General features: G+C 45.4%; 1 protein-coding gene across 1 annotated transcript in view; it reads right to left on the bottom strand.

Moving 5' to 3' along the window:
• Positions 1-22,012, bottom strand: part of LOC133472797 (collagen alpha-1(XXV) chain) — an 89,325-nt gene extending 67,313 nt beyond the window's left edge. The window contains exons 1-2 of the mRNA XM_061764170.1: positions 21,597-22,012; positions 21,443-21,512 (exon numbers count right to left, since the gene is read on the bottom strand). Of these exons, the coding sequence (XP_061620154.1) occupies positions 21,443-21,512; positions 21,597-21,821 (295 nt within the window). The 5' untranslated portion in view covers positions 21,822-22,012. The remainder of the gene's footprint in view (positions 1-21,442; positions 21,513-21,596) is intronic.
• Positions 22,013-22,662: the final 650 nt, after the last annotated feature.

Here is a 22,662-nt window from a genome sequence, read left to right as displayed (position 1 = left end):
TACATGATCAAAGTCAAGAAGTCTTCCGGAATCCCATTTCTCTTCTTGAAAATGCTCAACCCGACCTGACATTTCAATTCTCTGGGGTAATTGCTGTGTTTCGTCTTAGCTTTTCACAGATAAGGCTTTCTTGCGGAGGTAATAACACACCAAATCATCCATCAAACGTCCCTGGCGTAAGATGACATTACATTAAAACCTCATGACAGGATGGATTTTATTTATTTTTTTAATATGAAGTCGCTTTTGCAATGGACCAAATTCACTGCTGCGTGCCAATTTCAAATTAAAAACATTCTATTATTGTGTGGGATTTGTATTCATTTGAATTCAACTCACTACAAGGTCTTACTGTTATATTGTCATTGGGGAACTAACTCCCTTAAGCCTGCCGCGCACAATAAAGGTGGTGGGGGTGGGTGGCTGATTGGGTCGGTGGATGGGGGGCAGAAGAGCAGAAAAATCATTAGCAAACCGCCTCCGAGAAAGTCGGAGAAATTAAACATGGAGGTCAGAGGGAAGGCTCTTCAGATGATTAACCAAAGAGGTTAACGAGGACCTGCAATGGGCGAGAGGCTAGGAACAGCTAATCCTTGTGGTTATACTTATTACCTTTACCTTTATGGCATATTTGGAGGCAGGCAGTCCTGTCATTTTGCCATTAAAGACAGACAAAATTCATTGCCAAGGCATTGCATTACCTCAAACATGCTGTTCTTCATTGAATGAGCGGTCTCCAGAGCATAGACCATCTTATTTTACGGCTCTTAATATAGCTTAACGTGGTGGAGTTTAGCACTTCAACCACAACATAACGAAACATCAGCTTTTTTTTGTTGTTCATTACGTATAAATGTTGATGTTCAATCATGGGTATTTGTAGAAAAGTTGAATCACTGCTCATGTGTCATTGTTGCACACTGCAAGTGAGTGCGCTGTTAACAACAACACCCGAGGAGCTGTACAAGTTAATTGGAGGGTGTTTGCTTTGCAAAGGGAGAAGGGGATTGGGAAATTCTCAACACTGGTACATTTGAGAGCAGACTGCCCTACGTCGCAGTCTCCGGCCCACTCCTTTACATCGTCATTCATTTGGAATCAAAGTAATTGTCACATGGGAAAGAGCAGAGGGAACAAGAATATACTCTATTTGCCAGTACACATTGAAGTTCAATTCATTCAATTCGCAGTCGTGAACTTCCAGAATCCCTCTGATATACTCAGTGGTCTGCGTCGCCATTTTCAGCAGCATTTGGATTTACAAGTTCACAAAGAACTTGCTGTGTTGCGGAAACTGCAGCCAAAGATTCAGCAAGTAAGCAGCACCGGGGAAGTGCGCTTGACACGGGAGGCAAGCGAGCGTCACCCTTTTTAAATCAGACTACTGATGCATAACAAGATACGCACTGAGAGGTGGCAGCAGGGCTCGAAATAAGGACTCCGATATGGTTTGCAAAGGAGGTCTTCGGCTTGAAAGTCATGAATTTAAAAAGCTAAGGAAGTGCAGTGTTTGCAAAGTCAGAAAAAACACACACACCCTTACTGGCAAATGCAATGACAAAGAAGAGAAAAACTCCAAATGAGTTAACTTGAGTGATGAGAAATGTCAACTATGCAGAACTGCTTAAGTTGAAACACTCTTGGGGTTCCACCACTGGACGCCGCACAAACTAAAAGTCACATTTTGTGGCTTGTGCAAAGAGCCAAATATGAGAGGAGCAAAAACGAGGATTCCAGTCAGCTGTCACAGATACACCAGAAAATGGACTGGTAGAAGTCTCTGACGATGATTGTGCTTAACATAAGCAGCCAAAATGCCAGAGGAAGCCTCCAGGAATCAATGAATCAATCAATACTTTGAACTTGGGAATCCAAAGAAATTCCAAACGGCCTACGCAGTGCATATCTAGATTTGCATGACGCAGCATTTAACTGATCACGTTTTCATTGCCTCTCGGCATCACAAAGTGAAATGGAAATTCAATCCTATAATTGGCTACGACCCATCACTGAAGGCGCACACATCACTCGTGCCAATTGGGATCCAAATAGCAGTCCAAGGAAATTTGCCAGTGACTAGCAGTGGCGGTCCGAGCTTGAATGGCGCCCTGTGCAGCCACACATATCGCATATGCCAGAAACCACCACTGAGTGTGAGTCAAGGGAATAAATGTTGAAAAAAATCCTCACCATGACTGTATCTTGCAGTGAATTCATTTTCTGTTGGCTGTCATTAGTAAATAAATAAGCCCGACAAGAAGCCAAGAGCGAGTTCCACAGACCACATCTGGGCTTGATTCATCCAGGTATACGCAGCAAAGAGCAACAAAAAGGGTCATGGACAAAAGGCACCCACAAAAAAATGCTTGACATTATACACAGCCAACTGGGAGTAAACAAACCAAATGGGGATTACGCCACAGCAGTTGGGCTTCTACTTTTACATCCAAAAGAATTCATGAGAGTGGATAAGATTTGTGGAGTGGATTTGATTCAACACCGAAGAGACACCCAAGACCACTTCTTGGTGACTCAGGCACATCCCATGCTCCAATGATAAATGTCAGTCATGTATACCTTTGACAGATCCTGTAGAAGGGAAAGTGCAAGTTATCCCAAAACTCCTCAACATGCAGCCATCGATAAGAGCAAGTGGATTTACGCATTACGAGACCACACAGCACAAGAGTGTGAAAACCCAGAGGGATTTTGGTCAAAGCGAAGAGGATTTATTTGCAGGGGAATGACGAACATTCTTCCAAATGAAAGGCAGAATATAAACATACATGGGAAATAACAACGAGGCTTTGAAAAGCGGTCAGATGCATGTTGCCAACTTGGAAAAGTAACAAAAATGGAACGCTTCATTAGTGTGAGCCCAGGTCCCAAAGGAGTCCAAGCAGATGCTGCCTGTAGACTTACAGGAGTAGGCCTAATTGTGGGAGGCTAATTGTGCTGCCGGATAAGGCTATAGTGTCTGGCGAAGACATCCGATACCGGCTGAGTGCCAACTGAGAGGCGTGAACTTCTGCAGGCGATGCGGCGAGACACCAAAATGATTCCATTGCCAAGCTGTTCACCGGTCAGTCCAGTGTTACTTGGTTGTTAACAGTTCCCCAGCTGGTGTCTGATGTGTCGTTTGCTAGAGTAAAGAGGCAACAATGCACATTTCTTTGGACAGGCAGAATGCAGACTGCAAGCAGCAGGTCTGAAGTGAGATTGTGTTTCGACCAGATTAGACAGAGACTGGCAAACAACATGGCTCCTTAGCTGCTCGGCTTTCTCATAGCGTGACACATTCACTCGTCCAAGACGCATTTTAAGTCAAACCCGATCCTAGGATAAAAAGATGCTTGCACCGTTTTCATCACTGTCGTATTAGCATAGTTGGAAAGATCCTTCGCATTTTTTGCGGGCAGCTGTATCTTGTCATTATGGACTATAAGCGTGATTTTAGCACGCAGGGAGGGAAAAAGTTGGGAAAACCACCGGAGCATGTCAGCAAGAGGGTTTTCTCTCTGATCTCCGATCGGGACGGGATGATGGGAACGGCTGGTGGGGATGCCTGCGGTTTGGGTTTCCTCCCGCGAAAACCTCACTGCGTGACCGAGAAGCATTTAATGAAACGTAAAGGGTGGCGTCTTGTGTAAAAGGTCAGCCAAAATGAAAGGACGCCTGTGACTTCCAGGAATTTTAAATGGACACATACAGTATGTCCCAACGGTGGCTCTGTAAGTCTCTGCGAACGAAACAATGACAACGCTGCCTTGTATTTATCCAGACACAGTAAAGGTTGTCCAATGGAAAACAACTATAAACAACCCCAAAAGGCAGTTTCTCCAAGTAGAGCTAAAAACTTTAAGCAGGAGGATAAAAGGGTTGGGGCTTTTAGATCCCGGCTATATTTTTACACTATAGAGGTAAAAACAAAGGTAAGTGGTCAGAAGCTAAAGAAGTGAGGCCAATGAATGTAATCTAGTTGTTGATAACGGCATAACATCTTGAGATAGATTAAGTGTCCACACCTGGGTGACCACCAATATTTATAATAGGTGATCATTGGGGTTGGTATTTTGCGGTCCTTTGGAGAACTTTAGGTTTGCAATGCATCCAAACTCTGCAGGATTACTTTCTCCACATCTGTTTTTTTTTTTAGTACTTTACACAGTTGCAGTGTTGTGTTGTCACTGTGTGTGTTTCAATTGTTGCTCCAGGTAATATGAAGCAAAATTGGAATCCAAGCGTCTTCCCTCAGCAAAATGAGCACTCCATTGCTCAGAATTTTGGACGGCAGGGCCGTTCTAATCATCACTGGCGACAAAGCCCCTTTTTAGTTTTGAACGTTTGCTCGTCTGCATGACTGACTCTGCCTGGAAATCAGAGTTGGTGCTAATGAGCCCCCAAAAACAAGACAGGGAGGGGGGCACAGGGAAATAAATCACAACTATTTCTGATGAACCTTTGGCTCACGTTTGACCTCAGCGAGAGCGAAGTCCTGCGGGTTATCCTGGTTGGCGACATCCTAAACCTTGAAAGCATCCCCATCATGTACCTAATCAAATGTCGCTTGAATCAACATGTCTGCAGGGCATCAGTGAGCGTTCAGCATATCAGCAATTAGCCGGCCAGAATCTCTTAATGTGAATAATCCATGAGAACCCGCCTGCAGCTTGGAGGCATTCATTAAACGCCGCTTTTTTTCCTCCCCCCATCTGCATTGCCTCTGATAAATCTGATCCGTGAGTGGACAAAGAATAATAGTGGCAGCGTTTTTATTTACATTGACCACCATGGCACTGCTTTTTCTTGGCCAAGGCAGGGATCACGGGGGGTTATTAAACATTAATGCAACGAAAGGTTAATTAATCATTCTTCTCAGAGGGACTTTTGATGACTAATTGATTGAGCCCCCTTTGAAGGGATAAAATGAAATTTTTGAGCAGATGTACAGCGGAGGCCTCAAGAAGTCTATTTCTACCTCTGCCAACATTGAAAAATCGCGACTTCTGTTCATCCGTTCATACTACAACCCCAACACGTTATGTTCAACATAAATAAAAACAGAATACAATGATTTGCAAAACATGTTCAACCTATATTTAATTAAATACACGACAAAGAAAAGATATTTAATGTTCAAACTGATAAACTTTATTGTTTTTAGCAAATAATCATTAACTTAGAATTTTACGGCTGCAACACGTTCCAAAAAAGCTGGGACAGGTGGCAAAAAAGACTGAAAAAGTTGAGGAATGCTCATCAAACACCTGTTTGGAACATTCCACAGGTGAACAGGCTAATTGGGAACAGGTGGGTGCCATGATTGGGTAGAAAAAGAGCTTCCCTGAATTGCTCAGTCATTCACAAGCAAAGATGGGGCGAGGTTCACCTCTTTCTGAACAAGTGCGTGAGAAAATTGTCGAACAGTTTAAGGACAATGTTCCTCAACGTACAATTGCAAGGAATTTAGGGATTTCATCATCTACGGTCCATAATATCATCAAAAGGTTAGGGTAATTTACACATCTGTGAAGGCACCATTCATGCTGAAAGGTACATACAGGTTTTGGAGAAATATATGCTGCCATCCAAGCAACGTCTTTTTCATGGACGCCCCTGCTTATTTCAGGAAGACAATGCTAAACCACATTCTGCACATGTTACAACAGTGTGGCTTCGTAGTAAAAGAGTGCGGGTACAAGACTGGCCTGCCTGCAGTCCAGATCTGTCTCCCATTGAAAATGTGTGGCGCATTATGAAGCGTAAAATACAACAACGGAGACCCCGGACTGTTGAACAGCTGAAGCTTTACATCAAGCAAGAATGGGAAAGAATTCCACCTACAAAGCACCTACAAAATTAGTGTCCTCAGTACCCAAAGGTGAAAGAAAAGGTGATGTAAAACAGTGGTAAACATGACCCTGTCCCAGCTTTTTTGGAACGTGTTACAGCCATAAAATTCTAAATTAATGATTATTTGAGAAAAACAATAATGTTTATCAGTCTTTGTCGTGTATTCAATTAAAAAGAGGTTGAACATGATTTGCAAATCATGGTATTCAGTTTTTATTTCTGTTTAACACAACGTCCCAACTTCATTGGAATTGGTGTTGTACATGACGTCACAAATCTACAGTGTAAACTTGCAGACATGAAACAAGCTCGTACTGTCGTTTCCTCTGCGCCGCGGGATCATCGCACACTCGTAAGCTCGTCCTTCGTCGTCTCCAAAATAGTCGGCACCTGACGCGACAACTGTGATCCTGCCGGGGTCCCAGCACGCCGAGAGCCCGGTCCAGAATAAACGGGTCTCGTTTCAAAGCCTCTCGAGCCGCCGGGCTGCTCGTACCCCGGACGGGGAGCTATTTGAGAGCGATGACCTGTGACCCCCCCTGGCTTCCGCACCCTGATCTCATCCCACTGTGCACGCTTTCATGCGGCAAGTATTTTGCAGCGGGAAACTGCTTGGGAACACGTATCAATGACCAAACACTCAGCCCCCAAGGAGGAGAGTGCAAGCATGAGTAAATTTACTAATCTAAGTTATTCATCAATTAAATGAAGAGATAATACTTCCGCCTACTAAAATGTACAGCCACATTACTTTTGATCAACAGGGAGCGGAAGCTGTAGTTAGGGCAAAAGAGAATCAAAAGAGCCAAGGGCTAGCATCCTGTCTTAAGAACAACGTTGAAAAAGTGAGGTTGCTTTAACCTTGGCCTCATTGCTCCAGCTATTCTTCCGTCGGGCTTCTTTTAAGCCAGCACGTGAGTCACTGAGTTCCAATGCCATGTGGCATGACTCGACTCCGTAAAAGGAACGTCCTTGGCCCCTTACGCCTAACAGCACGAGGAGGCGGCTCGCTCGGACAACGCGAGCATCCGGACGACGAGGAGAGGAAGCTATGGACAACAACGCGGTGAAATTAGGAAGAATTGCTGCATGGGAGAAGTCAGCTCTCGCTCTCGAAAGCACTCTCTGAGATGCGCCACGTGAGCTTGTTGTTTATATGCCATGCTTCGTTCAGCTGGCATCAAGTAAATAAAGTCATTTGACTTAATACTTATATTTAATTTGGCCACAAAAGTCCCTCCATAAAGAGTCATAAAACACCTCGACTTGTTTTTCCACAAAATGACAAGGAAGTGTGCACACGGACTGTGAAGTAAATGAATACAGAGCAGCTCTAAGTATCGGTGTAACTCTTGGTGTGGCCAGTGAGTGTACGCGACCATCACCATTATTGCATTAAGAAAGGAAACAAAAAAAACATTCCAATATTGGACCCACAAAACCACAACAGAATCTCACTTTCATGACAAATGTTTACACATTTCATTTGAACATGCCAAACAACTTTAGAGGACGACCATCAAGCCCAAGTTTTCATATTGTTGCATGTTTATAACGGGTAAACCCGCCATGCTTAGCATCCATTAGGGATTTTTTTTTTCTCCCCCCCCCGAGCTGCAGGGTGCAGACCTGACTTTGGCCTCATTTCCCTCTTTTACAATAAAGCATGTTGTACACCTTGCCAGGATTGTAAAATGGACTAAATGCAGACAAGTAAATGCCAACTTTAATGACATGCCTACTAGTTGACTGCAATGCAGTTGTGTCACATCATTTCACATGATTTCTCTCTGGGATCAATTATGACACTTTACAGCCTGACTGGATTTAATCATAGCGGCCAGCTGGCTTTCTATATGTGGCAATAGGTGACAAAAACAGAAACAGTGTACGCTTGTTTTCATGTCAAATTAAGCCGCTGACCTCCTCCAGTGAATGTGTTTGGAACACGCGCACACAAAAAAGGTCTTTCATCATAGTTTGGTGACAGAACCAGTCATTGGAGCACCGTCTGCCATAAGCACTGACAGATTTACATTCTGGCCTTCAATCATTACGCACTAACTTAACCGCCCGCCATCACTTGTGGGAGCTGAGAAGTTGTCAATTAAGGGTCCGATAGCTTGCACCGCACCAGCCCCAAAATGTCTCGCATTTTCAGTACTGCTTTGGTGGGCCCGTTGGTACGTTCGTAAATCAAATCCTTTTGTTTGCTGCCTCGAAGACGAAGGCCGGAAGCATCATGGATGAGCGCAAGCGTCAAGGAAGCGCGTGCGGTAGAAGTAATGAGCAAAACATGCTTCGGGAAGTGACTCTGACTAACGCCACTGTAACAGTTCACTTCAGTTCATTCTCTACTATTGTGGTCTGGAATTATTTAGAAACAGCCTGGAGAGTCTCTTAAGAGACCTTTGTTTGCCTTTATTAAAACTTCATGGCACGTCCTCGTCAAATTAAAAGTCAAGTGACGAACAGCTTGAGATGAGGCGCAAATTGTTCCAGCTAAAATTAGGCACACTTTTCCACGGCACAGTACCTACTTGACTGGACACAGCTCCGTCAGCAAATCAGCCCATTATCAAACAAAAGGCTTAGGACGGAAAAAAAAATACCTTGAAACTGTCTTTATTACTGTCTTTTCATTTTCACCCTCAGCCCTCCAGGAAAAAGTTAGGAGTGTCGCTACGGGCAATCCAAATAATGTTAAGAATTAAAGCCTTGGTGCATGTCATAGCCGGAGTATTTGTGTTCTGAAGCGTCACCTGTAAAATGAGCACGATACAAAGCTGCTCCACTGGGTGCTCATTTGTGAGCAGGAAGAGACCATACTTGAAATTCTTGCCGTAAAAAAACTAAAACTTTGCATTCCTCTCAAACTAAGATAACGAGTGCGAACGGCTGCCGCCGCCACTGCTCTTTGTTTAGCAGATCAAGGGAGCCACTTGCCAAGGAGACATCTTGTTTGTTTTTGCAGAAGTGGAAGGCAGCGAAGGCCACACAAGTGGAAGCTTGACGAGTCCAATTGAACAGTCATAAACGGCCATCTAAAAACCTTGCCCTCTGCAAGTCATCGAGCGGTTTGAATAAAGTTGGAAAACACTACATTTTTCCGGAGTGATACTTCTGGGTAGCATCCATCCAGTTACAAAAAAGTCCTGGCTGGTCCACTATGATGGACCACTTTAATATCATCTGTGCGCTCATCGTTAGTGCAGCATTGGGTGACAGCTGAGCGATGCGCCAATGTGTGTTCGGCTATGTCAGAATTTGATGGAGTAGACGATTAAAGGACTTTATGACAGCACTAAATAACAGGTGGGACGAACGGCCGACTCAGCCGCCGAACATCCTTGCTGACGCTCTCGGCGCCTGTGATGTGGATGCACGAAGAACGACAGTAACTTCAGCTCATAAATCAAGTGTTTCTCTGCGGCGGCGGTGATGTTGAAAAAGAAGAGGGTGACTGAATCCCCAGCGAGAGGACGAGGCTTCTTCTTCTGCACAGAACAAGGTTGGACCGTCACTAGGGGGCACTTGCATCGAGTCCATCCATCAATTTTCTACCGCTTATCCGGACTTGTCTGCAGTGATGCGGACTTTGTATCGATCCGTTGTGGTAAAGAAGGAGTTAAGCCGAAGGGCGACGCTATCGATTTACCGGTCGATCTACGTTCCTACCCTCACCTTTGGTCACGAGCTGTGGGTCGTGACCGAAAGAACAAGATCCCGGATACAAGCGGCCGAAATGCGTTTCCTCCGCAGGGTGTCCGGGCTCCGCATCGAGAGGAGCCAGATGAGGTGGCTGGGGCATCTGATTCGGATGACTCCCGGACGCCTCCCTGGTGAGGTGTTCCGGGCACGTTGCACCGGGAGGAGAGACTACATCCTTCGGCTGGACTGGGAACGCCTCAGGATCCCCCCGGAAGAGCTGGATGAAGTGGCTGGGGAGAGGGAAGTCTGGGCTTCCCTGCTAAAGCTACTGCCCCCGCAACCCGACTTGCATCTAGTGTGACATCAATACCAAAGAGCAGCAGCAGATGTTGAGCAAACAACAAAAAAACAACTTTACTGGCCACACATTTGTTTTGGTCTTCCAAATGTTTCAGATACCAAGGTACATATTGTGTTGAAACAGGCCAAATAAAATTAAACCACACCACTTGTTTTATAAAAGGTTTTGGCGAGAACCCAGAAGGCCCCAACCCAAAATGTTGTGCTGCCAGGGTCCACAGTTTGAAGTTTTATTTTTCATTTTATTATTCTTAAATGAAATTTAAGCATGTGGTTCAGTTTATACAAGCGCTGCACACAATCACGAATAGTCAATGAGCACAAAACAAAGTTGGCTTTGGATGGCTGCTGTCGTCTGTCATCTGGGGTTGCCACGGCAACAAAAGGGATGCTATTCGCATTACAAGAGACGGAGAGGCGACACAAGGGGACTGAGATGCGAATTCAGTTTCAGAAAAACACAGACGGCACTCGAACGGAAGCCCCGCCAGCATTCCCACACCGAGCATGGCTAAAAACATGACAGTTGTCAGGATCCATCATCCTAGGCGACCACTCGGAGGATCGTGTAAGAGAGACGAGCTGCCACCCGAGCCAATAAAAGTCAAGTGAAGCCCTCATCAAGGCCCCCCATTGCGAATCCTCAAACATGCTGCCTCACAGACGTGACGCCGTCAAACGTGGCCTCACACAATGCGATCATTGGAACGCGGACAATGTCGGCCTTTCACTGGCCTTTGGCATGAATATGTTGCCATGGTGATAAAAATACGAAATGAGCAATGCCTGACAACAAGGCCAAGTTATTCAAAAATTAAAAATGTGTAATTAAGAACAGAAGACGGCATGTTGATTGAGTAGTAAATGTGAGGAAGCGATCACGAGACAAGTTATCGGGGACACCTCCAGAAATTTAGAGAAACGCAAGGTTGGAGATGACCACGACATCATCTATCTTTTTAGTGCATTCCTTCGCCTTGGATATGATGCACCACAAAAAAATAAAAATAATCCCTGGAAAGTGTAAACAAAAATGCCATGTAAAGTTGACACATCTGCAGATATGTTGTTGAGAACCCTAAAAAAAGAAATTGCCAAGTACATAAATGAGGCTTCAAAATTGTGAAAAATCAAGCCGCTGTGTTCTCTGAATGCGCTGAAACCACCCCCACCCCCACTCGACTGTCAAATACCACTAGTACAACCTGAAAAATGGATCCTATTTAGTCTGGCATCTTTCTTATGCCTACACATAACTATGTTTGAGAAGCGAAAATATACCAGCTTAAAGCTTCCGATGGCTGAAATGTATCCCAGCGGGTCGTTTCGGGGATTTTCCACACCGTGACAACGAGGTGCTCTAACGTGGCCATACTGGCGCAATGCCCATGTCCACATGCTGGCTGTCAAGTCTGACTTAAAAAAGAAAAAAAACTTCGTCCCCCTCGCTCTTCCATCTTTCTCTGTGTCACTTGTGCACACTCACGGCTGACAACGAGGCACTCTAAAGCAGCCACACCGATGGAATATCCGGAAGGAAGATTTAATTTTGGGATGTAAGCTTTGCTAGCAAACTATACATTGCACGTGCACCGGACGACCGCTGATGCGAAAGAAGTCAAAGACGCTCAAAGTTCTTATTACCACTGTGGTGTCACTGGGCCCTGTTTTAGCCACGCCCTGAGAAAAAGGTGAAAAACAGTGTAACACGGTAGATCCACAATTGAGTCCTATATAGTTCTCTCTCTTTGCACATTTTCAACTATTATCTTCAAACGTATAATGTACTGCATCTAGAAACAAATCTCTGAATTCACCGTACAGGGGTCTTTGACCACAACAATACACATACTGTTAAACCTCTCTCGGCCGGCTTCCCAGCTTCTCCGCTCTAAATGTTGTGATGCACGTTACATATTTTCCAGCAGTTAACGAGGCATCTCCTCCGCCTTCCTATAGTGGCACTCATTCAGGGTTTTTTCTGCAGCAGACATGTTGTTTATTTTTTAACTAATAGCCCTTTGGGTGAAGGCTTGAGCTCACAATTGGCATCAGTTTGAGTTTGGACACCTCAAGCTGCCAGGAAATGCGGGTGGGCAGCCGGCTGTAACGTAAGCTCCATCAGATACAACACATTTATGTCCATGGTCCTACAATTTAAACAGCATTATTACATGTGCAAGAGGGAAAAAAAGAAGAAAAAAAAACATTTATTTTTACACTAAGCAAGAAACATGTCTATTTTGCTCTAGCTTCTGTCCCAATGACAACTGTATGAGTGGAGGCAGCCAGATTGATGTGACCTTGTACAGTGTTCTTAAGAGCTCCCTTGGGATGAATTTTATAAACCAAGATATCAATATTTGCACAGCGCTGCACGCTTAGCAGGAGGATTTCACGGTGGGATGAAGCCACTTGACGTGGCAATAAAACAAAACAATTACGTGGCACAGTGGACAGCGCTATCTTGTAACTCCACACATGCAGACTTTGCAAGTCAACATCCACAATTGTTGTCTTTTTGTTGTTGTTGTTGACACAGATTGAAACTGCCAGGGGATAAATAAATAATCTGCCCTCGTTTCAAGTGACAATCATGTATCCCAGACAGTGTAGCTTTATTTTCCTACGTTGAAATCCCCGCAGATCCGCCGACAGAGTCAGATTAGCAGCCAATATAATCGTCTCACGCTTAGCTTGGACTGTATCGTTCAGCTTGCTAAAACAGGATGAGGAAACGCAGGGCTACTGTTTGTGGCTCGCGTGCTCCCAGCTGTCCATTCCTCATTGGAGGTCACCCTTTGGAAAGCTTTTCTGAAATCAGGGACACAAAATTTCTCTTTGAAACAATGTGAAACTCGCGTTGAACCACGCCAAGTCATTTCATTCAACCTGAGTGTGAACTGCATAATATTAAACACAAGTTGAATGCCAAGTAACTCAATCAGTGACGCCATAATTATATGATTAACGGACATGCTTGCTGTAAGTGCTTCAATTACGCAACATTATCTACATTTGGGACCACTATGCTCAGTTGTTGCGACCAAGTTTGAACAAGTGGAGCAGCCACGTTTACTGTGTAGTAAAAATGTACATTTAGGAGTACCTTTACAGCCCTGACTGTTGACTGTTCAACTGGTCAATCATCTTGATCCATTTGGTATAAGTGGGCGCTACTGATTGACCCATTCACTCAATGACGCCCTTTTTGTGTTGATCCTTTTCATTATTACCCCAAATTCCCAACCGGTGGATCGACACAGTCAGCGAGTTGTGCACCGCAAACAGATCTCGCTGTTCCGGTTAGTCTTTCCGATTGTCACCGTTCAACTCCATTGTCGGCTCTCTGGTTGCACATGACTGTCGGACTCCCACAGCAGTTGCCAGACTAGAAAAAAGCTACCTTGTGCCATATACAAGCAAAGGAAGGTAGGGTTTCGACGCACAAAAGCGGTAAGCTACGGATTACACCACGCCGTGTAACTTCCCACATTGTAAAGATTTTACCACAAGCCTTCAAACTGGAGGAAATGCTCCCCAGCAATTGGCGTCCATCTCTCCCACGGCACCAAAGTGTGTTTTGGCTCATAGGTGGAAAACTGATGGACTGTCCCTGCAGCCAGAAGACATGCTGAATCTGCCACTTATGTGTGTGGGCGGGCCAACTTTTTGCACCACCGGGGTTTTTGTCCAAAATAACACGTCCATTACAAGCAATGACACTTAGGACTAGACAGAAACACTGGCATCCCTTCGGAGTTTGCTTTTTTAAAGCCATTTCAAGACTGTGATGCGTGTACTGGCTCCAAGAAGTCAGTCATCAAAGTACTAATTTGACAGCGAAATGGAGTGTTGAGTTCACAAAGGTTGGCTTCAGGGATTCAAAGCCAGCAGGAGACTAATATAATATAATACTCACATGCCACCTCAACAATGAAAAGAGAAAAGCTTGCATGAATGCGCTGTCAAGCCGAAGTCTGGCTTTGGACCAATGCGGCAAGGTCTAGTACCAGTAGACATGATAGCCTGCAAGAATTCTCTGTAGTAGTCACAGTGTCACAACAGATGGGCCGAGATCTCAAGTTGCCTCTGATGTTTTTATTTTAGTCCCGCATGTTATTCTGTAGGCTCTCTCCCAAGTCCGACCAACGTTCCCAGAGGTCAACTGCCTCGGGCACTCGATCACAAACGAGAGTAGTCGCCACCGCCGCTTTTTGTTTGTCACCACTGATGTCAGATAGCAGTATCTGCGGCATCTCCGCAAGAGGCTCAAGAGCTCGGCGGGGTGTCGACTGATAAGCGAGCTCGAGGGAGTCCTCAAGACATGCTTCAGACGTCCGTTTCGGAGGTCGGGACACCGCCTGGCATGACGGCATGGCGCGCTACAAGTCTGCCCTGATCTGGCGCCTTGAAAGGTCCACTTCTCATGATCCATCGAACCGACTTGCTTGGAACACGAAGGCAAACATCCAATTTAGACTGATACGTGTTCTGTAAAACACTTCGCAGGTGTCTTAATAACATGTCACAAACATGCCCAGTGATCAAGAATTACAGGAAACTTTTCACCCTCTTTCAGTCCCGGTGAAAAGAAACTGTTTTCTGAATTTGACACATCATAGAGAAACGTGTTATCAACTCTGCCAAATTTGAATGATTAAAAAAACACAAGTATATTATGATGTTTCAGGATGGTGAAAAAGTGGCTACACCAGCGGACTATCCGAAGGGAAGATATAATTGAACCATGACTGCGAAAGGCCCAAAGCATGGCTCGTAAGGTCCGAGGATATTTTGAGGGGTGCGCCTACGCACAAACAGGTGGCCCAAAATTTGAAGCACACCAGGCCGAATATGGCAGCCATAACCTGCCGACACCCCTCGAGGGTAAACGGACAAAGAACAGAAGGAGGTCTTTCAGCACCCAAGCCGCCGCCCCCTCCCCACCCCCCCCTATCTAACCCAAGTCATCTGTTTTCTGTTTCTCGGGGTAGATCTTCAACACTCTCACCTTGACTATTATCGGTTCCTCACCTCCCCCACAAGACCCCCCCCCCCCCCGTTGCAGAGGTGCAGCAGATGTGCACCTGTCTGTTGGGATTAATTCACCGTCTGTGGCCCCTGCAGCACCATTCATTGTTGTTGAACACCATTACGGCCAATGTGGTAACATAGCAATAACTCAAATACTGGAAACAAAAAAAGTGCAACTAATATGCCCACAAAAGTGGAGAAATTGTGAGGTAACTTTTGCCGAGCGTTAACAAAAGCGCTTTTATGCCTTTAAGCATAACCAGAACTCAACCACAGTGTTGACACTTCATAAAATGTCATTATTTGGAGGAAATGCTCCTAAACGGGTGATAACAAGTTCCTTGAGCAAAGTGGAGACAACGTTGTCAAATGCAAGCCAGCTATTGGAATGTAAATGCAGTCGACTGCGTTACAGTTTATACGGCTGGAGATTTGTGAACTTCCCGTTTTGGCTTTTGAAAGAAGCTTTCAAATGCAAACTGCGAGAGGCCGCAGTGGGACATCTGGCCTCGCGCACTCCGCCACAAGCTTCTGGCACATTCTTATTTCCAAGTGTCATTCACCACCCCCTAACAGAGCCTGCGTTGTTTCCGGGACCGTCACTTCATGAAACACGCCGACTTCCTCGCTGCCCAGTGTGCGGAGGCTTCTCGGAGGACTGCGACGGAAGGAAGTTCGGAGGCTATATAAAGGACGTGCGCCTCCCGGCTTGTTTACTGCAAGATGTCTGCTAATGTGTGATGTGGCTGACTTGCTCTGTAGAATTGGCCCGTCTGCTTTAGGAAGACTGAATACTGTCATCTTTCATCGTGCTTTAAACCAGATTCTTCCTTTAGCAAATTTAAAGAAATGCCCGGCGAGCGGATGGTTTCAATGAGCAGACCGCACGAGGGGACGCAAATCCCAGCAGTGCCTTGCAAGTCTTTTTCAACACACTTCCCGAGAGTGCGCAAGAGAAGAGTGGCGCCCGTTCTTAAAAAGGTGAGGAGGATTACGGCTTTGTGGTGGCTGTACCGTACATACGGTCGACTACCACATTCAGAATGCGACAGTATGTGAAAATGTCACTGTTGTCGTAAAAGCGGGTGCACAATTACGCATGGGATCGAATGTTACAATTGTGCTTTTGCAAAAATCGCAACATATCTCATCGGACATCCTCCAAACCTTCTGATGACGCCAACCTGCACTCGGTCATAATAAACGGAACCTCACACTCCCGAATCTTCGAAATTACGAGCAAACTTTGACGCCATGCTCATCCGCAGTAGAGCGGAGGCCAAAACACTTCTCATTGTCGTGTGGTCAATCCGTCCAGGATACCTGCTTTCAATCAGGATTCCCGATTCATTCGACGAAAGAAAGTTAACGATGACTCCAAGACGTTCGTAACACAATAATGCTCATGCATATTCGTGATTCGTTCTTCCCATTCTTTTATTATTATTATTATTTTTTATTTGTGTGTGTGTGTGTGTGTGTGTGTGGAATGTAACCTCAATGCCGAACCTGTAGATGGCAGCATTGCATCGCTTTGGATTTGACACGAGCACAGCTATCTGGAAATAAATAACAGCCTCTCACAACAAAAAAAGCACGTATGAATGGATGTTTTATGGTTTCTGGTTATTTTGTAGTATTTTTGTCACAGTCGCCTCTTGGGAAAGTGATTTCGGCTCTCTGTATGTTCCACATAAATTGACGACTGACAATAAAATTCTGGCATACCAGACCGAAAGCCCTCCGCAGTCTTGTTTTGTTTTTGTTTTATAGTTTAGTTTAGTTTGTCTCAAATACAAACAAAATTTCAGCATCAAAGTCATTGTTCCACTTATGTGTCTTTTTACAACAAGCTTGTTTTCTCTTCTTCTGGTCAGAAACTGGTCATTTTGGTGAAGCCAACCCATGTTCTAATGCTGATTACTAAAAGGACATAAAAGCTCGAAACAAACTTTTCTGGAGAAAGAAGAGAGTCTACTCTTTCGGTGTTGATATTGTCATCGAACACAATATTGTGTGGGTCTTGACAGATGATTCCAAATGCTCTAAAACGGCCGCTGGCAATATGGGAAACTCTGCTTTGAAAACAGCTGCCAGTCAATGAGTTATTATTTTTTTGTTTTTTGTGTTTAGTGTTAAGATGTGCAAACGCCGCCGCCGCATTTTATAGGAGTGATTGTGATGATATATGTGATATATAATATGATATTCAAATGTGATTCCTTGTGTATATTGGAACACATTAGGACATAGGTGTCAAACTCAAGGTCCAGGGGCCAGATGCGGCCCGCCACATCATTTTATGTGGCCCGCGAAAGCAAATCGTGTTCGTCAACTTCCGTGATTTTTGCTAAAATCTGTACCCAAATTCCAAATTGTCATAATAATAAACAATGTTGAGATATTGCATTTTTCTGTTACCAAACCCTTCTTCTACAGTAACTTAAACAATACTTGAACAAACTATTATCCTTGTCTCCTGATTTCAAAACTAGTTACGACTCCATTTGTTGTGTAATGGTAATAATATGTTTTGGTGATGATTAAACATTTATATGGTTTCAGTGTTCTATCGGCCCTCTGAGGGAAATCATAACTACAATGCGGCCCGAGACAAAGAAAGAGTTTGACACCCCTGCATTTGGAGGTCTTAAATAAACAAAACCCACCAATTGAGCTAAAATTGTCCAACTACAATGAATGATCCAGTGGCACATCCCCTGGAACACGGCACAAGCTGTTTTTTCACACATAAACAGGCCTGGCTTTGATAGCGAGTGCAAATATTGACTCCTCCAGGACGGGTCGCCTGCGGCCGAGGGGGTGAAAGCGGGCTCGTCACACCTGCTGCGGTGGAGGCCGTATTTACACCCGGCGGACAAGGCCGAGATCCACAGGGGCCCCCCCCGCTCACAGATTCACACATCAGCACACGCTTGTCTCCTCTGGCTCCTGACAGGGCTCGCTTTCTTGCTCACGAGGGAGCGGGAGCCTCGCCAAGAGCAAAAACCCGAGCTGGAATGCGTGTGCGCTAAGCACACAACATCCAAACGAGCCACATGTCCCGACTGACACGTCGGATACCTGAAGACTGGGCCCAACGTGACCTGAAAGGAATGACCCTCAATTCACAGAAATCCCAAAGTTTCCAATTTGGGATATTTCCCAAATTTCTAAGTTCCCATGGAAATATACCCAAATTTTCCGCTGTGCATTCGAGAGGTGCAACAATTCATCAATAAAGGAACAACTAATCAATTATCAAATTCATCAACTATTTGCACAATCGATTCATCGTTTAGAGCCATTGTTGAACTAAAAATTGTCCAAATCCTTCAATTTTGCGTTCCACCCTCCGGCACATTTGCCAAGTGGCCCGTCTCTAGCCCGCCGCCGCTGGCGACATCATGGCCGATGAGGCGGGCCGGGATTACAATCCGAAACATTTGGGCCCCTCAGATGTGGCTTCAAATCCAGCTGGCCACCAAGGACCAGACCATGATGAAAAGAGGAAATGACTTTTGCCGCGTTTCTATTGGTTCCAAATGCTCGCTGTACATGTTGGATTTGAAATTCCCGTGGGACCTTTCTTCACAAATCCACGCCGTATCCCAGGCGAAAAGCGGCGCCGGTGGAATAATTGTGCCGTGAAATTTGCGGACGCCCGGTGGACATTTTGCCGAATGACCTCCACCTGAGACTCGATCCTCTCGGCCAATGGTGTGCTGCAAAAAGAATAACAAGCCAACTTGGAAAAGCGGCACACGTGCATCACTTGCCCTCATTTCTTATGTTATGTGAATGTTCCGTGCAATACCGAGGCTGAGCTTGTGCGCTTGGCCAAAAACTAATCCTCAATTTGGGATTCTATGCTCGATTTGATATTCCATTATCATTAATTTGGCCAGTTGGAAAAGATGCTCAATCACATCTTCAAGTCTCATCGTTGATGATTCACATCATGTTTAAAAGAGACCAAAGAGTGATTGGGACCTCTTTTCCCCTTCAAATCATCATAATGCTACACTGGCCTGCAATTGGGAGGAGAGCATCTTTGCGGTTGCCATAGTAACCCACAATCACATGCAATACTGTACAGTACTTAGTTTTAATTTTCACCTGGAGGGAGCGCTGGGGAGCATACCCGATTTGCCTTACAAACGATCAAGAATTCTTCAAATTTGCTCATGGACTTAACGAAACTGATTCATATTTTACATTTGTGTTCAATTTACACAGTTTATTTAAAGACCCTGTATCGTGAATTCGGAGATATGTGTGTCAATGTCATCTCTTTGAAACGAGGACCAATGCTTAAGAAGCATAGTGCAAGCTATTTTGAGCGTCCTAATGAGGTCTGTCCAAAGCGACTGTTTCAGCAGCCGTCTCGCCTGCTCGAGTGATATCAAGTGACCGGCCAATTGAATTCAATTGCAAAGCCGGTCTCGGTCTTTTAAGTGTGGCTTACGCAGTTGTTTGGTCAGTCCTCTTCCTCATCAGATGCACAACGAGGATGAGGAGTTTGTGTCACTGTATGCGTAGCACAGAAACGAAAGTGTCGTTTGACTGGCATGAGGAGAAGATATCGTTGCCAATCGCTGAACTCTCGTGCGGAAAAATTCCCCGTATGAAAACAATAGAGCGACTGTTGCATACAAAGAAGGTCCACGGAAGTGTAACTGGGGAGGAAAAAAAGAAACTGTCACTGAATAGCAGTGTGAGCTAGTGAAGGGAACTCAAAGGAGGTCTGAGTCAGGTGTCAAAGGGCACCGGTAGGATGAGATGATGAGACGCAGGGTCTGTGAGCTGGCGTTTGTGCTGGGTTTGAACCGCCCCGCAACCTCAGCCCAGCTCTGACAGAGAGCCATCAAAGGGCGGTTGGGGGGCTGGTATTCCTGGGTGCGAGAAGGGCGCTTGAATGCAGCACTGATGACGTCACATGACAAAAAAAATAAATAAATAAATAAAACAGCACTTAAATGAATGAATGGCTGACCGCAACACTAGATGGCACTTGCTAGAAAACCGACCTTCCCCAAGGCTGAAAAAAGCCCCACCTTTCTATATAAGCCCCCTTAGAGCTGAAGTCAGGAATAGAGTTTTTGCTCCTCGGAAAGCATGACTTGTCTAAATGAAACTCCTCAACGCACTCAAGTGTGGTTCCTTGACACCAAGATGCCAAAAGATAGTGGCAAAGCGCACTACCTTTGTCGAAATGAAACTCCTCAAATCATTGTAACAGTCCCTTGACACCCAAGATGCCACAAAAAGGCAAACAAAGCACTATTTTTGTTGAAATGAAACTCCTCAACTTACTTTAATATAACCTTTATTCGTCCCACAATGCCAACATTTGCAATGTTAATATAGTTCCTTGATACAAGATTCCACAAGATGGCGTCAAAGCACTGTTTTTGTCTGAATGAAACTCCTCAGTTCACTTACCATATTACACATACATGATTTATTGCAAATTCTCGCTAACATTTCCTAGGATCACATGACTTATTGTGACAGGAATTGTCTGCACACTAGCAGCCAGGCTCCGGACTTCCATGGACAGGAAGTCAACCGAGCAGGACAGTAAATCCTTAAGATCACGTAAGAAGCAGCAGCACTCAAGAGATATTTTTTGGGGTTTTGTTTGCCGGCTCTGCATTCAGAGTTTTGCCCGCAGGTTCCACACACGCCATAAAAGCAAAGTGGGAAAGTGTGCCGCGCTTTCAAAACAGCGCTGTAGACGTAAAAAAAAAAAAGGCTATTTCCGGCCATCAAACAGAGAATTAGAGCAAGTGCAACTTCATCATCAGGATGAGCGTCACACCACCCTGCCGCGTGACCTTCCTCGCGGTCTTCGCGAGGCTATCGGGGTCTGATCGATTGTCGATTTGAGAGTTTCGAGGACTCCGTCTCCCGTGTTGACACATTTTATGCAGCAGCCGCCACGCTACCATTTGCACGTCTGTTCGTTCGTTACCTTGCACTTGCTAATCCCCAGAGTTGGGGGGGGGGGGGGGGGGGGGGGTACTGCCTCGAGTCAGACTTAAGTCGCCAATTTTCGGACTTGGAGCTCGCTTGGCTCAAACTTATCAAAAGACTCCACTTGACTTCGACTTGAACTCCATGACAAGTCTGGCCTGTTTCCGTTTGATATTGCTGACAAGATGCTGTGCCATTTGATTAATGGTGCGTTCAGGAGCATGCTTCCACCATGTACTTGCGAGACTGCTGCGAGCTCAATCCAAAATTTCCAGGAGCCACAATGAAATCCAAGTGGAAAACGGTTTTGGACACAAAACGCTGAGAGAATAAATGAGTCCATCTAGTGGTGGGAAGTGGGAAGCTCATGCGTCCGTCCGCGTTTCCCAACAACAACATCGCAAGTGAGCCAGCCACTCGGCACCTCTATGTTTAGGCCTCGCGGTCTCAGCTGTGCGCATCCGTCAGAGCGGACCTGCCAAACTATCGGCAACATCCGCCGTACGTGTCCTTGAACGCACCACTTCCCATTCACTCAGAATTAAGCGGCATCTTTGCTCACCTGGAGGGCAGTTGCATTCAGGTGACGCTTGCCGGGCGCTCCGGATCTTGACAAATTGCTCATAAGAACGCTGGGAGGGAGGTGACATTAAAACATTGTGACGTCGGCGTGGCTTCGTCCACGAGCAATGAGCATGCGCAAGAGTGGATCTCACCTGCGAGAGCATCTCGTCGACTCTTTGCGCAATCAACGCGTCCAAGTCGTCCGCGGGGGAGCCGCGCTCCAAGCCCGCCAGCCGGCGCCTCACGTCGGCGGCGTGGATGCTGAGCACCACGCAGAAGGCGACGGACGCCGCGGAGCACAGCGACGGGATGACGCTTGGAGCTGCCCGACGCCGAGGGGCCACTTTCTTGCAGTCGACGGATGCGCCTCTCTCCATCGGAATCACGACGCGTTTCACGGTCACCGCAGGGAAACTTGTTGCACCCCACGCGCACACGAGCCAGCAGAGGAGGCAGTGACGAATCGCGTGAGAAAGTGAAGGCAGCGTGGGCACTCGGAGCTTTTCCACGCGCGCACGCCCCCACCCTCGTTATGGCAACAACACGCCCCCAAACTCTCGTGGCACCCCGACACCGTGCAGTCACTCACTGCAGCGTCTCAGCCTGCGTGACGACCACCGTCAAAATTCAATTCACAGACGGCCTAAGTGTTACCGTGCAATTACCCCCCCCCCCACAATATTACATACATTTGAACATGACGCAAAACAAAGCCATCAGGACGAGAACACGGAGGCACACGTGATACTAATGTTGATTAGCGGTCTTCCGTTGAGGCTTTTGGGGCGAAATGTCGCCATCTAGTGGACAGAAGATGCAAAAGCTACCAGTTGATCATAGCGAGGCTGTAGTTCAGTTTTTTTTTTTTTTTTTTTTTTTTTACAGCGATACCTTGGAAAATATTACATACCGTAATATATCTAGTATATGGGCCATTCCAGAATTGGACAATTCAAGCGATAACATTTGTTATATCTTGGGAAAAACAAAACAAAACGGGTAATAAACCATCATATAAATTTGTTCAGCTCAACAGTACACTTATATTTTGTCATATCTTATTTTGCTGTTTGGCAAAACCCTGCTACAGGTATTCAGACACCTGAAAAACATAATTAAAAAAAATACTGCTCAATAAAAATCACTCACAATTAAATAAAATGTTATTTGAATTCTAATGTATTAAGTCTAATTATCATAACAGGGTGGCAAATCAAT

The sequence above is a fragment of the Phyllopteryx taeniolatus genome, chromosome 23 (assembly GCF_024500385.1).
Source record: "Phyllopteryx taeniolatus isolate TA_2022b chromosome 23, UOR_Ptae_1.2, whole genome shotgun sequence".
NCBI lineage: Eukaryota > Metazoa > Chordata > Actinopteri > Syngnathiformes > Syngnathidae > Phyllopteryx > Phyllopteryx taeniolatus.
The sequence above is the reverse complement of the archived record's forward strand: the minus strand, read 5'-3'. Positions and strand labels throughout refer to the sequence as shown.